The sequence below is a fragment of the Myotis lucifugus genome, unplaced genomic scaffold (genome assembly GCF_000147115.1).
Source record: "Myotis lucifugus unplaced genomic scaffold, Myoluc2.0 scaffold_8, whole genome shotgun sequence".
Taxonomy (NCBI): Eukaryota; Metazoa; Chordata; class Mammalia; order Chiroptera; family Vespertilionidae; genus Myotis; species Myotis lucifugus.
The window spans coordinates 6,031,285-6,045,733 of record NW_005871056.1 but is presented as its reverse complement, the minus strand read 5'-3'; the positions used below and the strand labels follow the sequence as shown (position 1 = coordinate 6,045,733).

The 14,449-nt window shown below is 40.4% G+C and overlaps 1 protein-coding gene across 1 annotated transcript; it reads right to left on the bottom strand.

The window, feature by feature from the left end:
- Window positions 1-1,322: 1,322 nt before the first annotated feature.
- On the bottom strand, window positions 1,323-14,330 carry SRPRB (SRP receptor beta subunit). Its single transcript, XM_006083711.3, has 7 exons — window positions 14,120-14,330; window positions 13,429-13,523; window positions 12,482-12,559; window positions 8,805-8,887; window positions 6,735-6,871; window positions 5,000-5,054; window positions 1,323-3,218 (listed from the first exon to the last, which is right to left on the bottom strand). The coding sequence occupies exons 1-7, from the start codon at window positions 14,253-14,255 to the stop codon at window positions 3,005-3,007; spliced, it is 798 nt and encodes a 265-aa protein (XP_006083773.2). The 5' UTR covers window positions 14,256-14,330; the 3' UTR covers window positions 1,323-3,004.
- Between the last annotated feature and the right edge of the window lie 119 nt (window positions 14,331-14,449).

Genomic DNA, 14,449 nt, shown 5'->3' with positions numbered 1-14,449 from the left:
TTAATATCCTTCAGGTGAGAATTGGCATAAACCAATTGAAGCTTTGACAATTCCGTACTAAACTCGAGTCTTTTTTTAAAAAGCAGCAACACAACATTCTGGCTGAAATGATCTTAAGACAACGGACCATGGCCAAGTGCCTCACGCTCAGCAGGACCACTGGACTCCCAGGAGGCACTGGGACAGAGGCTGTGGAAGAAGGTAAGTGGAAAACCCTAGGGACTCCCCAACAGCATCTGTTGTTGATCAGGAGCCAGGACCCCAGGAAACTGGCAGGCACATGGTATGGAAGGGACCTGGAACCTAATTCCAAGGCCCCGGAACCCTTGCAAAAGGGGCCTGAAAGCAGGGCTAGAATAGAGAACAGCGGGACCGGGGCCTAGACCCCTCCGTCTGTCTGCACGTGGGCTCCGTGCCCCTGGAGGATTCCATTCTGGAAGCAGGCAGTGATTACCAATGGAGTGCCCAGGGCTTATTCATCGCAGCTGCCCCTGCACCATGGCTCCTCTCCCGTAGCAGGGAACAGTCATTCCATGAGGTGGCTGCTGCCCTGGAGGCAGGTGTCAGTAACCCCCCCCCCCACACACACACACACACAGCAGCTCAGGCACTGCTGTTCCCAAGAAGGTGTTTCAAGCCACAAGTGTCTCATCTATGATGTACAGTCGTGCCTAGTCTGTCAGTCCCTGTGACCTGACATTCCTCTTGCCACTCTGGCCACACCTGCCTCCCATCTCATGATGGAATAGGTCTACTTTGGCTGAATGGCTTCCCAGCCAGGAAGATAACACCAGGGTAAAGAACACATTTGTCCTCCCACCAAAACCCCTTCCCAACTCCCATGGACCAGTCTCCATGACCTCATCCTGGCCCAACCCACGAGTATGAAAAGACTGTATGGAGAAGGAAGCAGAAGAGGGCCCAGGAGGGGTTGGAGGGGTTCTGTACCCCGCTTCTCACTTCACCCTGTTAGAAAAACTAAGCAGGGCTTGTGGCCCAAAGGACTTAAAAAACAAACATTGACTTTGGCACACTCCCAGCCAGATCACTCTGAGGATGCTCCCAGGGACCCCTGTGCCTGTAAAGGGCATGTTAAGTATGTCGATTCCTGAGGCCACACCAGATCTGCTATCACACTGAATGTTTCGGAGCAGGGTCCTCAGGTCGGCTGTTCACCATGCATCACAGAGAATTCTCATGCACACACATCAGAGAATCACTGAGACAGAACTTGCCTTCTTCAGACAACCTTTCTTAGGCCTTGAGTAAAATTCACCATTTCTCCCCTTCTGCGATCAGTTTTGGTGTTATGCTTCCTCCAATAAAGTAAAACACTTTATTAACCAGAGAGAATAAACAAATCTGAGAGAACCCAGGCCTCTTCACAGCAGCACCAAGCCATTGATTTTTACCCACATGAGCATCTACTATGATTATGCAAACACGTCACATTTATTACATTCCTCTCTGATTTCTGGTTCACTGTTCTTACTTCCTTAAATGACTACTTGGGGAGTAAGGAAAGGGCAAGGCTAGCAGTACAAAGGACAGGAAGGGCACTAGTAGCAATGAGGCTTTCAGAAAAACTCTGCCAGGGTCAAGGTCTGTCGTCGTCTTGTCTCAGCTTGCATTTATTTCATACACGAGCAGCAGGTGTGTGACAGTCTGGGGCAGGGGAGCTGGAGTACCTTCATTCAGAGCTAGAGTGTGTACACGGGGACCACGCTCACTGGGATGCTGTCAGTTCCATTTGCTTTTATTCTTTGACTCTCCCTGATCCCTCAAGGCCAGGTTAGGTGCTCCTGCTGCGTGCTCTCAGAGCACCCTAGACCTCTCCTGTTATGGCTCTTACCACACTGTTCTGGGGTTAGCTCCCCACATATTCACGCCACCCTTGTTTCCTTTTAGGTTTAGTGGGGCTGGGCCCTAGGTGTGTGAAGCAAGGATAGGAGAGTTTGTCCAGTGCATACTGCAATCTTTAGGCCCTGGAAACTTATAGTTAGGCCTGAATCTAATACACACTCCCATCTGTACTCACTATACCAAGCTACTTAATCGCTTTGAGCTAAACAGGCTGTTTTATTTACCAAGAAATGTATTAATAATTTATAAAATCCATACATTTAAGAAGACAGCAAATAATCACTTTGTAAAGGCCGTTTTTCTTAACGTCAGTGAAATGCACGTTAAAAATCCAGAGAACGTTTTTCATTTTGTATTTGTTCCATGGCATTCTAGCTAAGAGTACACAACAGGAGCTGATCAAACAGCACATGAAGATAGCTCAGGAGCCTTCAGCCACCCAGAAAGCAGAACGGCTTCTAAATCTCCATATACTCCCCGTTAGGGGAAACCACTAGACCCTTGGCATTTGGCAAAATAGCATTTACAGTTCTATCACTTGGGAATGATTAATTCCAAGGGTTCGTCACGTTTTGGAAACTTAAATGCTATGAGGGTGGAGTGTGGACAAGTCACTGAGCTGATGAAGAACAGACCCACTGTCAACACAGCCTTGCTGCTTTATATCTGTCTCCACATGTCGGGAGACCATATTGTAATTGTACATACAAATCTGAGAGTTCAAAAGGACTAAATGATATACTGTCCATGAACCTCAAGGGTAATTGGAAATTAACTGGTTCCATACACAGAGGTTTGTTTCCAGGAAAAAGGGACTAAAGCACAAGATAAGAAAACTTTTCAGATGGTAACCATGTTCTCATGATCTTCTCTACGTGGAGTCTGCTTGTCATGGTCACAAAGGCGAACATCAAGCATACACTAACGGGACATCACATACACTTTAACAAAGGGAAGGCACACGAGTCAATAAAAGTGACAAGTTTGAAAGCAATAAGGGGAACTGGACTTTTAAAAAAACTCCAGGCTGGAATTCTACAATAACTTGTTTCCAGAACAAGGAAATGTTTCTAACTACACCCTTTTCCAAAACTGTCCGTCACCACATACACATTCACAGCTGGGTGTCTGGGTTTGCCCCTCAGGCGATTTTAGCCAGCCACTTCTCCAAGTCCTGGATGTCAGCAGAGCTGGTGTCCCCTCTTCCACCCTTGGCACTACACTCCACGAACTCCACTTTGAGGGGCAACTGCGAGAATTCAAATTCTTTGCCTTTCTTTCCCAGCTGAGCAGGGGCTGCGCTGGAACTGTCCAGTGTGCTGGGGGCCGCAGAGCGGGTGACTCGTAAAGTGTTGCTGTGAGGCAAAACGAAAAAAAGTCAGGAAGCAAAGAGTTTAATTTTTAATATAACAAGTAAAGGCCTTTAGGAAATCAAGATACTTCCTAAATATTTCAGCACACATTTAGATACTTAGTCATAAAACTGCCAATGATGCTATCATGACTGTTGAATAATCCTGTGCATTTATAAATCACTCTCCTGGATTAAAAGGTGAGATGGGGTCCAACCTTACATGCTAGATGACAGCAGTAAAGGGCCCAGGTCACACCAACCTCCTTTCAGCCCAGGGCCCCATCCACCAGGCTCTCCTGCATGATGCCATTTTTAAATACAGGGTGTCCCCCCTCCCAAAAATGCATACACAAGCTTTGAATTAATTATAAACGCAATGTTTATTAAAATACATTTCATTTTCAAAATTGAGCTATCAGCTGCTAAAGTGTGTATACAACTTTTTGGGATACCCTGTATGTATGTATTTTTTAAATATATGCTCTAAGTGTAATAAAAATGTAAGTTTCTGAAATTTAAGTGTGGGTAGATACGGTAATTATATTTATCTTTAGTCTTTTGGATATAGAGCTTAGAAATCCACAAAATCCAGATTCTCATATCCTATTTGGACACAATTACTATTCTTCAACCTATTTAACCATTAAAACCCTCACAATTTAGATCGCCTTACAGCCACCTGCTGGCCCTAATAAGCAGTGCATAAACAATGCTCATGGGTCTACTCCCACCCTTTCTGCTATCTAAATGCTTTATTTTCTACTTTCTTACAAAATAAAGCATTTCTTGCTGCTGTAACATTGCATGAACATTCTTGAAGAATCCACAGGAAAAACTAAACACTACCTTGTTTAGAAAGACACACACACCTATGGAAAAAGTATTTAAAAAACAAATACAAAATCAAAATATTACCTACCTCTTGAGGAAAAAAGGGAAAAGCATTTGGGAAGAGCACATAGGGCCTATAGCTTTTGGGAAGGAGGACCTAAGCAAGGTGGTGGTTAATGGATATTCATTTTAATATTCTTTAAACAAATATATGTGTTATATATTTTCCTTTGTATATAAGATATTTTATAATAAAAAACTTAAAAGGAAAAACCCCAAAACATTATATGTATTCAGCTCTTGCCATAATGTAAACATAATAAACCTTGTTATTCAGAAGACTAACATGATTCAAAGATGACAGAGCCTAATTCTCACTAACATAGGATTAAACTAAAATTAGACTCTTACTTTAACTGATGCTAGCCTTTACAATTTTTTAACATTTTACTTCATTACAATACAGCATTTCCTTCTGGGTTGTTTTCTATGGCTCTTTAGAGTGAAAAGCAAATGGACTAAGGAAAGTGTGTTTTAAACATGGAAAGACTTGGGACTATACTGTTAAAGAATATACAAATAATATAATATTTTTTTCCTAAAGATAATTTCCAACAATTACAACAGAATATTTAGATACACCAAATCATCTACTTGTTTCAACCTCAGTAACCTAATGATAACAATATGTAGTCTCAGGAGAGTGGGCATGAAGAGTATGGGAAGAGATGATGAACATGCAATTTTAGAAGGAAGAGAAGTTTGAAAGCAGCAAGCCAAAAGTCAATTGTCACAAACAAGGAAAAACCCCGTAAGACTAAAACCTTGCAGGTCAGTAGAGAGTGGGATGATATATTCAAAATGCTGAAAGAAAATAACTGTCAACCAAGAATATTATACCCAGCATAGCTGCCATTCAGATATTAACCAAGAGAACTTATTCATACTTACAGTTCTTTCTCAAGCTGTTGCTGAATTAACTTTGCTGATTTTGCCATTGTAATGTCTGTAAAGAAACAAGGACACTGTTATAGTTTAAACCAAAAGGGTCTTTTCCCAAGACTTCTTGTATATATGGGAAATTCCTATTTAAACCTCACACATATTCTTTTCTTTTTATCCTCACCCCAAGGATATTTTTCCATTGACTTTTAGAGAGAGTGGAGGGGAGGGAAAGAGGGTGTGTGTGTGTGTGTGTGTGTGAGAGAGAGAGAGAGAGAGAGAGAGAGAGAGAGAGAGAGAGAGAGAGAGAGAGAGAGGAAGATTAGTAGCCGCCCACACAGGCTGGGAATTGAACCTGCAACGTAGGTACATGCCCTTGACCAGGAATTGAACCTGCAACCCTTTGATACACAAGCCACTCCAACCACTGAACCAGGGTCACACGTACCTTTTAAAAAAAAAAAAGAAGCTTTTTATCACTAGTAGCTTCCTTATCAAAGTAAGCTTTACATTTGAATGTATGGGTTTTCCTATAATACAAATATATTAAGCTGGTGACTCTAAAATTGACTAGCTCTTTCATGAAAGTTTTCCATACCTTACAGATCTTTTAATTCAACATATATATAATTCCCGCCAATGTAACAAAAATAAAACCTTACCAATGTTATGATTTTTAACAAGAGTCTTCACTCCAACAGAAACATCCTACCTGTCATATAAAAGTAAACTAAGCATATTGCCAACTGATATTAAAATGGTATGTTACAGCATCAAGTGCACATTGGTAAGAAACAAGCACTGGTTGCCCTAAATGGTTTGGCTCAGTGGATAGAGCATTGGCCTGCGGACTGAAGGGTCCCAGGTTTGATTCCAGTCAAGGGCATGTACCTTGGTTGCAGGCACATACCCAGTTGGGCGTGTGTGGGAGGCAGCTGATCGATGTTTCTCTCTCATTAATGTTACTAACTCTCTATCCCTCTCCCTTCCTCTCTGTAAAAAATCAATAAAATATATTAAAAAAAAAAAAAAAAGAAACAAGCACTGGTTTGGCACACAGCTGAAGCCAAATAAATATTACTCCCCCCTCCCCCCTTGTTATACTGAATAGGAGAAATAAAGAGAAGGTCAGGTAATGATCCTAAGACTGATTCCTGATTTGGCATTGTTAGATTACCTGATCACTTGTTAGAAATGCATTGGGGCTCTTCATAGAATCAGATTTTCAGATTGAAAGAGGCCTATAAAGATCAACTAGTCTATCTTATTTTAGAAGTAATGAACTGAAGCCTAGTTTTATTGGGTGTGACTAAAAAGTTTTTAATCGTTACCAGGTTAAAGAAAAACTTCTGCAAACTCCCCTTGATGAAATACAGTAGATGATAAACTTGTTTGAAAGGAGAGATTCTACTTGTCCCTCCACAGTTGAGTATCTGATATGACATATTGTCAATCTGATGAAATTAACTAGGTAAAGTAAAATGACTTACAATTTAAAAAAAGCAAAACACTGTATCAAAGAAACAATTATTATAGTCACTCCTTTGTCATGCCTTAAAGTAACATGATAATATTAGTAAAAATGCAGGAGTATAAATAAATTTTAAGAATTAATATCCTTCAATTTATAGCTCATTAGCAATTATCTCTCCTCTTGAATAATAACAACTTAGGTAACTATATTAATTCTTAGTAGCAATCCCAGGAAAACCTCAATTATTATCGCCAGAAAATGTGATGGCACCTTGCTTATTGCAGGCAATTAAGAATGATGGTGCGTTCTTCAGACTCATGCTGTCAACGAGGACTTGATACAGAAACTCGGCCACATCCTTCACCTCTCGCTGGAAGGCTGCACTGTCCACAACAAACACAACAGCCCTGGAGGGGGGAAAATGAAAAACTGGCATGTCAGCATTCAACAGCATTTAATATTAAAAAATTATATCCTTAATTTTTCTTTAAGAGAAAAATCCATCCCAATAATAGAATTCTATACTCTGGAATTTATGGCATGAATGCATATACTAGAAAAGAAGACAAACCTAAAATCAATAAACTAAGCTACTACCTTAGGAAGCTTGAAAAATTAAGACAAATCACATCTAAAATAAGCAGGAGAAAATAAATAATGAAAGTTACAGCAGAAATCAATGAAATTGATAACCAGAAATCAATAGAGAACACCAACAAACCCAAAAGCTGGTTCTCTGAAAAAATAATCAATAAAATTGATAAACTTCTGCCAGTCTAAGAAAAAGAGAAAGGACACAAATTCCTAATACCAGAAATGAAAGAGGATATTACTATAGATCCCATGGATTATCAAAGAATAATGTGAACAACTCTATACTGACATATTTGATAACCTAGGTAAAATGGTTCAATTCCTTGAAAGACACAATCTACCAAAACTCACAAGAAATAAACAACCTAAATAGGCCTACAACTATTAAAGAAACGGAATCAATAGGGCAGTGAAAATACTCTGTATAATACTATAATGGTGAATACATGTCATTATACATTTGTTCAAATCTGTAGTCTATATAACACCAAAAGTGAATCCTAATGTAAAATATAGACTCTGAGTGATTATGGTATGTCAACATAGATTCATCAGTTGGAACAACTGAATCAATCTGGTGGAGGATGTTGACAACAGGGGAGGCTATCCATGTGTGGGGACAGGGATATATGGGAAATCTCTATGCCTTCTGATTACATTTTGCTGTGAACCTAAAACTGCTCTAAAAAAATTGGTTTTTAAAATCACACCAACAGTCTCATCTGTACTAGGTTGCTCAACAGCACCATCTTGTGGCCAAGGAAGCAATAAAATGTAAGTCAAACATCTTCAAAAAATAAGTAAAAAAACAACTACCTCATTCCATCAAACTTAAGATTCCATCAATTAAAAGACATTATTATTTCAGGTACAACTAAGAAAGAAAAAATACTGTGAATTATAACTATGATACCATCAACTGTAAGTAGCATTTCAATTTAATAGATATTTAAAATGTCTTAAAAATCAGTGAAATCTAGTATATTAATTTTCCTCTTGAGTTTTTATCAGAGTTAGAAACTAAGTAAGAATAAGCATCTTAAACTGTAGCACAAAAATTTTAGGAAATAAGAGTTAGTAACATTAGAACAATACTAAAATATGAAAATACAGTTCTGTACTTTTGAGGTATCAATTTTAGGTAATTTAAAAATATATAAAGTTGGATTTTAATAACTTCTAGGATTCCACTTACCTTTAAAATTCTTCTTTCAGATTTTAATAGTTCTATGCATTATTAAATTTGTCCCCAGAGTAACTGAAAACTTTATTAACTTGGAGTGCGGGAAACGAGTTAAGTCGGCTCGCGTGAATTGCGCGTACTCCGCGGGAGCCGTCTTTAACTCGGTTCATATAGATTTGCGGTGGAGTGCGGGAAACGTGTAAACTCGGGCCGATTGTAACTGCGTATTACCAAATATTTGTTTGTAATCCACCCTTTTGGTGGATGGAACAAAACCAAAAGACAGAGCCATCTTATATTTTGGCGGGAAATTCACCCGCACTCCAAGTGTTAACATGATGATAAGGGTTAACACTTTATGAACACTCTTGAGAAACAGGTCAAATGTTACCTCACATAATCCTCATAAAATCCTAGTGAAGGTAGGCTTGCAACCCAGAACTGGCTGACCCCAGGGTCCACGCTCTTTCCACTCCAGGATACCAGATGCTTCCCAAATACCATGAGAGCAAACATGTTTTGACATACAGATTTCAGGCAAGCCCATGCCACTTCCTACTCACCGGGCTGAAGCCTTAAACCGCTCTAAGAACTGAAGTCTCAAGCTCTCGTGGCCAGGGAGGTCAATCAAGGTCAGGTTAGTGCCCTAAGGATGGCAGCAATAACATTAAATTAATGTTTTGGTCCTGATTCACATTCACAACATAAACCTTTCATATCAGATTTCAGGTACCAGAATAGTGACCAATTAATTAATCAAAAAAATGTTCACTCTAATTAGTCAATGAATCAAATGTTCACCAAGCATCTTCTATTTATAAATCATCAGTCGAGGAACAATGAGCAAAAACAGGTCTGGTCCCTGCTCTAACAGGCCTTCTGATCAGAAAGATCAACACAATGTAAAATTACATATACGTCAATGTAAAATTACAACTCTGATACGTGTTTGGAGGGGACATGAGAAAACCTGGCCCTGTCTGGGGGAGTCAGGGAAGTGTGGTCCATCTGAGGCTGGGGAAACACACTAGTATAAATAATAGCAGAACTAAATAATATAACACCCTATATTTTACCATATAGCATGTGACCATTACAGGGATCCCCAATTTTTATAACAAAACATTCTTTTACATTTCCACCATAATTTAATTTTAAATATGTCTACCAGACACACCATTTGTTCTAACTCTGTCAATATTTTGTGTCAATTCTTGATCCAGATGAAAATCACTGAAACAGGGAGGACTGTGCCCTACCGAGCAGACTCATTAAGCACCATTTAAGTGCTATTCATTCCAGGCCTTCATCCTTGAGCTCAGGTTCAATGTAGATGTGACAATGCTCAAGGGCAAGACTCTCAGATACAGCTCTGGCACACATATCGTCAGACCCATGAGTCATTTCTCAGATACTCTACCTTATCCATAGCCATCCTTAACCATTGTTTAGCAGGAGGGACTTATTATGACCTGTCACTTAGTCTGTGCAGTCTTTTATGTTCAAAAATATGATGTGTATTTTTTTTTTTTTAAATACAGGTAAGAGTCTAAGGATCTCAGGTTGGGACCCACTACCACATTTCATAATCAGCACAGCAGCAAACACTATTAAATAATCCATAGATGCATTACTATCCTGACAGAGAGACTAGAACTAAAACATAAGGGGATAAGAGAAACAGTAAAAAAAAGAAGGGAGGAATTTCTACATATTTAATAGAAATATGTAAGTTTCAGATGTAATGTTAAGCTTTCTGAAAACCATCTAAAAGAAGTAAAAAGAAATAGGTAATATTAATAATATATATTATTTAATCCAACATACAGGGTGGGGAAAATACAATCTACACTAATAAAAGACAAAGATGCTAATTGACCGTACCTTTGCTACACCCATCAGCCAATCAGAAGAGTATGCAAATTAACCCAATGAAGAGGGCCATTAAATTTGTATACTGCAGGTGGGGCGGGGCAACGCCATCCGCTGCCCGCCCCACTGCGGGATCGGGCCTGCCATCTGCCACCCGGAGAGTGGGCCTAAGCCAGCAGGTGGTTATCTCCCGAGGGGTCCCAGACTGTGAGAGGGCACAGGTCGGGCTGAGGGACACCCCCTCCCCCGCCAGTGCACAAATTTTTGTGCACCAGGCCTCTAGTTAAATAATAATACAAGAATAAACTCTTTCGCTGAAACCGGTTTGGCTCAGTGGATAGAGCATCGGCCTGCGGACTGAAAGGTCCCAGGTTCAATTCCGGTCAGGGGCATGTATGTTGGTTGCGGGCACATCCCCAGTAGGAGGTGTGCAGGAGGCAGCCGATCGATGTTTCTCTCTCATCGATGTTTCTAACTCTCTGTCTCTCTCCCTTCCTCTCTGTAAAAAATCAATAAAATATATTTAAAAAAAAAAAAAAAAGAATAAACTCTTTCACGTACTCACGACTGTAAAACTACTTTTGCCCCACCCTCTATTTCAAATATTATCCTTTTAACATATAATGTTAAAAAATCAAGACATTAATGTATTTTACATTCTTTTACTCATTCCAAGTCTTCAATGTCTGGTGTGTATTTTACGTTTATAGCACCGTTCCATTTGGACTAGTCACATTTCAGGTGCTCAATACTCACAAGTGGCCAGTGATGACTCTAATGGAAAGTATAGGTCCTAAGGCATACCCTGGAATACCCCACTTTATTTATTTATTTAAATATATTTTTTATTGATTTTTTACAGAGAGGAAGGGAGAGGGATAGAGAGTTAGAAACATCGATGAGAGAGAAGGATCGATCAGCCACCTCCTGCACACCCCCTACTGGGGATGTGCCTACAACCAAGGTACATGCCCTTGACCGGAATCGAACCCGGGACTCTTCAGTCCCCAGGCCGACGCTCTATCCAGTGAGCCAAACCGGCCAGGGCTGGAATACCCCACTTTAAAAAACCTGGTACAAGTGCCCCAAGAATTAAAGATCTCCCAAACCTGAAATTTCAAAATTTGAATATTAGGAGTTTAAAAAGTACTTGGCCAAAAAGAATGGCATTGTTGAAAAGAGCAAAAATATCTCTAAGACATTTAAAAGGATGTCTCTTGATTTTGCTTACAATGTTTAATTCTGGAAGCACCAGAAAAGTAGAAGGAACACAAGAAGAGAAGGTCTCTAAGATCACCTTTTCTTTTTTTTAATTCTCCCCTGAGGATATTTTTTTCATTGATTTAACAGAGAGTAGAAGGGAAGGGTGGAGAAAGGGAGGGAGGGAGGGAGAGTAGGAGACAGAGAGAGAGAAAGAGAAACAGAGATGTGAGAGATACATTGATTGGTTGCCTCCCGCATGCACCCTGACGCAGGGTAGGACGAACCTGCAGCCCAGGTATGTGCCCTTGACTGGGAATCAAACCATCGACCCTTAGATCTAAGGGTCAACACTCTAACCACTGAGCATGCTGGCCAGGGCTAAGATCACCATTTTAATTCACCCATCTATATATCTATCTCTCCAATCAGCCACCCAGACTTCCTTCTACTCACTCACCAAATACTTACTAAGCATTATAATTGACTTGATAGTCCCTATTGACATCATAGAGCTACATAGGTATGTAAAAAGTCTTTCTCATGACTCCTTACTGGTATTTTTTGAAATATATTCATGTATACTCTTTAAGATATTTACTGCAACATTGTATGTAAAGCAAAAGATTATAACAAACTAAATGTTTGTTAATAGGGCTCTTATTAAATAAGAAGTATATTGTATGGTACAGCCAAAAAATTAAAGGACATAGAGATATGTTTGTATATGCATAGACCACCTGAAAGGGTACACAGGATATGGGAAGTTATTACCTCTAAGGAGAAGACTCAGTAGTAGGGACAGGAAAGGCAAAATTACTTTTCACCAAAGATCCTTATTAACATTTTGAATTTTTGTCCCATATACATGTATTACATAGTCAAAACATAAATGAAAAGAGAAAGGCTTGATGCTCACCCTTAAGACACAGAAACAAAAACTAATAAAATGTGATGTAACATCAGTGTACATGAGGTACAACAAAGGAGAGAGGGCATGATTAAATCTGTTGCCTGGATGGTCAAGCCCAGAATTTGTCACATGAATTATATTTATCCATAACAATAAGCTACACCCTTAGACTAATTTATGTTAGAAATGTCCTTTCCTGACACATCATAGTGAAGTAAAATGGTCAAGACTCCCAACATTCTAGGAACTGCTTACCCTGGAATTGTTGACTCTGTACGCAGCAGAGCTGTCAGTGATGGAAGTCTGAGTGTCTCTGTAAAGGCCCGTTAACAACTGTAAAAAAAATAATAACATGGGTGAGAGCAGTGTAAACATGTAAATAGCAAACTTTAAGAGAGTAATTTTGTTCTAACGCTCCTAAGTGGTCAAATAAATGAGTGTTGCTTGCAAAAGGTGAAAAGAACCATGCTGACTTTTTTTCCCCCTTTACTTGTAGAAAAAAAAAATCTAATTTATTACAAACTTTATTCCCTTTTACCCAACTGAGAGGGGTGGGGAAATCCATGCTTTTTTCAAATAAGAGTTTCAAATGGTTAGTGGCCAAATTTACCAACTGTCCCTACACATTTTTAATTACTAAAATACTTAAAGAGTATATTTCTTTATTGGAAGGAAAATCTTTTATACTCTCAAAAGGAAGAATAATGAGAACATCTCTGCTACTCTCCATAGCAAAAAACAAGCAAAAATACTAAACAGATTACAAATATTATCTGTGAAAAGAAACCTAAGGAGCCCAATGACAAAGAATCACCCTTTTAAAATTTTCCTTTGACAAGCTATCAGGAGAGTATACTGTACAATGGATTATACACCATATACAGATCAATGTCTTCTATCTTTCCAGGAGTTCTGGCATCCTTAGACATAGCATGAAAGTGGTTACATAAAACCTTAAATGGGATAAGGACTAAATATCAGTATTTGGTAAGCACAAGAAAATAGAAATGGTAAAAAAAAAAAAAAAAATCCAGTTCATGAGTTTTCAGGAGTCTTCTTGTCCTTCCAAGTGCGTCAAGAATCAACTCCCCAATTTATCAGCATCAGTTTCTTCTCCAAAATAAATCATGACCTGACAGAAATAATGGGAATCCCTAAATTTCCCTATCAGGTTTGAGAGAGATGTAAACCAACGCATTTACTCTGACAAAGAGCAATGTCTTCCCGGAGTCACAAAGGCCAACAAGAAGAACGGCTCTCTGACTGCTCCTTCTGCTGCGGATGAACTTCCACAACACTGTGGGGAGAGAGAAAAAGAACCAAGGTTAGGCCTTATCAGCAACAGTGTGTGTGTATGGTTGGGGTGAGGAAATTAACAGAAGTCTACAACAGAACGCCGCAATTACTAGTATAGGAAACTTACTTTTGTTGTTATTGTTGTTACAGACCCCACTGGGTACCGGCCACTATCAAGTATCAACTTTTGTGTGCACCCCCTACACCCCGACAGTGGACTCTCTAAGTGCAATGTAGCCTAATAAATTCTGTATCCCCAGCGCCTTGCAGGCAAAAACACGCGACGCTCAAACTTGAAGTAGAGGCTCTGTGAGCCTTGGTAGTAAAAGCAATATAAGGGGTAACACACCCTCAGGCTGAACAGGGGCTGAAGAAGAGTAATCAGTTCCCCGAGGACTAGGACATCCCTTCTAGGGTCGCAAGGGTTCCCCTTTAACTCAGCGTTGCTCCCCCTGCTTCGGGCAGGAGGACAGTGTGTCCTCAGGGGTGAGTCTCCCTCTATAGACGCCCCCCAGGTGCCTTCTCCGCCCGGCATCCTCCCAGTCCAAGCCCGGACTCCCCGCCCTGCACCCTCCATAAGCACCGCCGCCCCTTTACCCAGCGTCAGCAGCACCGCGAGAAGCGCCACCACGACTGACAGCAGCGTCGGGTCCCTCTGCTGCAGCTCCTGCCGCAAGGAGTCCAGGTAGGGCTGGAAGGCGCCCCCGACACCACCACCACCATCATTCCCCATTCGCCGGGAGTCCGCGGAAGCCACGCTGAGATGCGTGCGTGGTCTGCGGCGCCGCAAATGCAACGTGTCCCTGCGCTCTGCGCAGACGTACGAAGCGGGGCATCACGGGAGTGGTAGTTCCTGAGTTATATTTACTCCGCGAGGGCCATGGTCCCGAATGTCCTGATGGGAGTTGTAGTTCTTTTTTGTCGTAC

What these genes read in the sequence shown, in the direction of transcription:
- SRPRB (XM_006083711.3), bottom strand. Translation starts at nt 14,255, where the DNA reads ATGGGGAATGATGGTGGTGGTGGTGTCGGGGGCGCCTTCCAGCCCTAC. An exon ending in AATTGCCTGCAATAAGCAAG is followed by an intron (nt 5,055 to 6,734) that starts GTGCCATCACAT and finishes GTTTCTTTACAG; the next exon opens with ACATTACAATGGCAAAATCA. An exon ending in CAACAGCTTGAGAAAGAACT is followed by an intron (nt 3,219 to 4,999) that starts GTAAGTATGAAT and finishes TTTGCCTCACAG; the next exon opens with CAACACTTTACGAGTCACCC.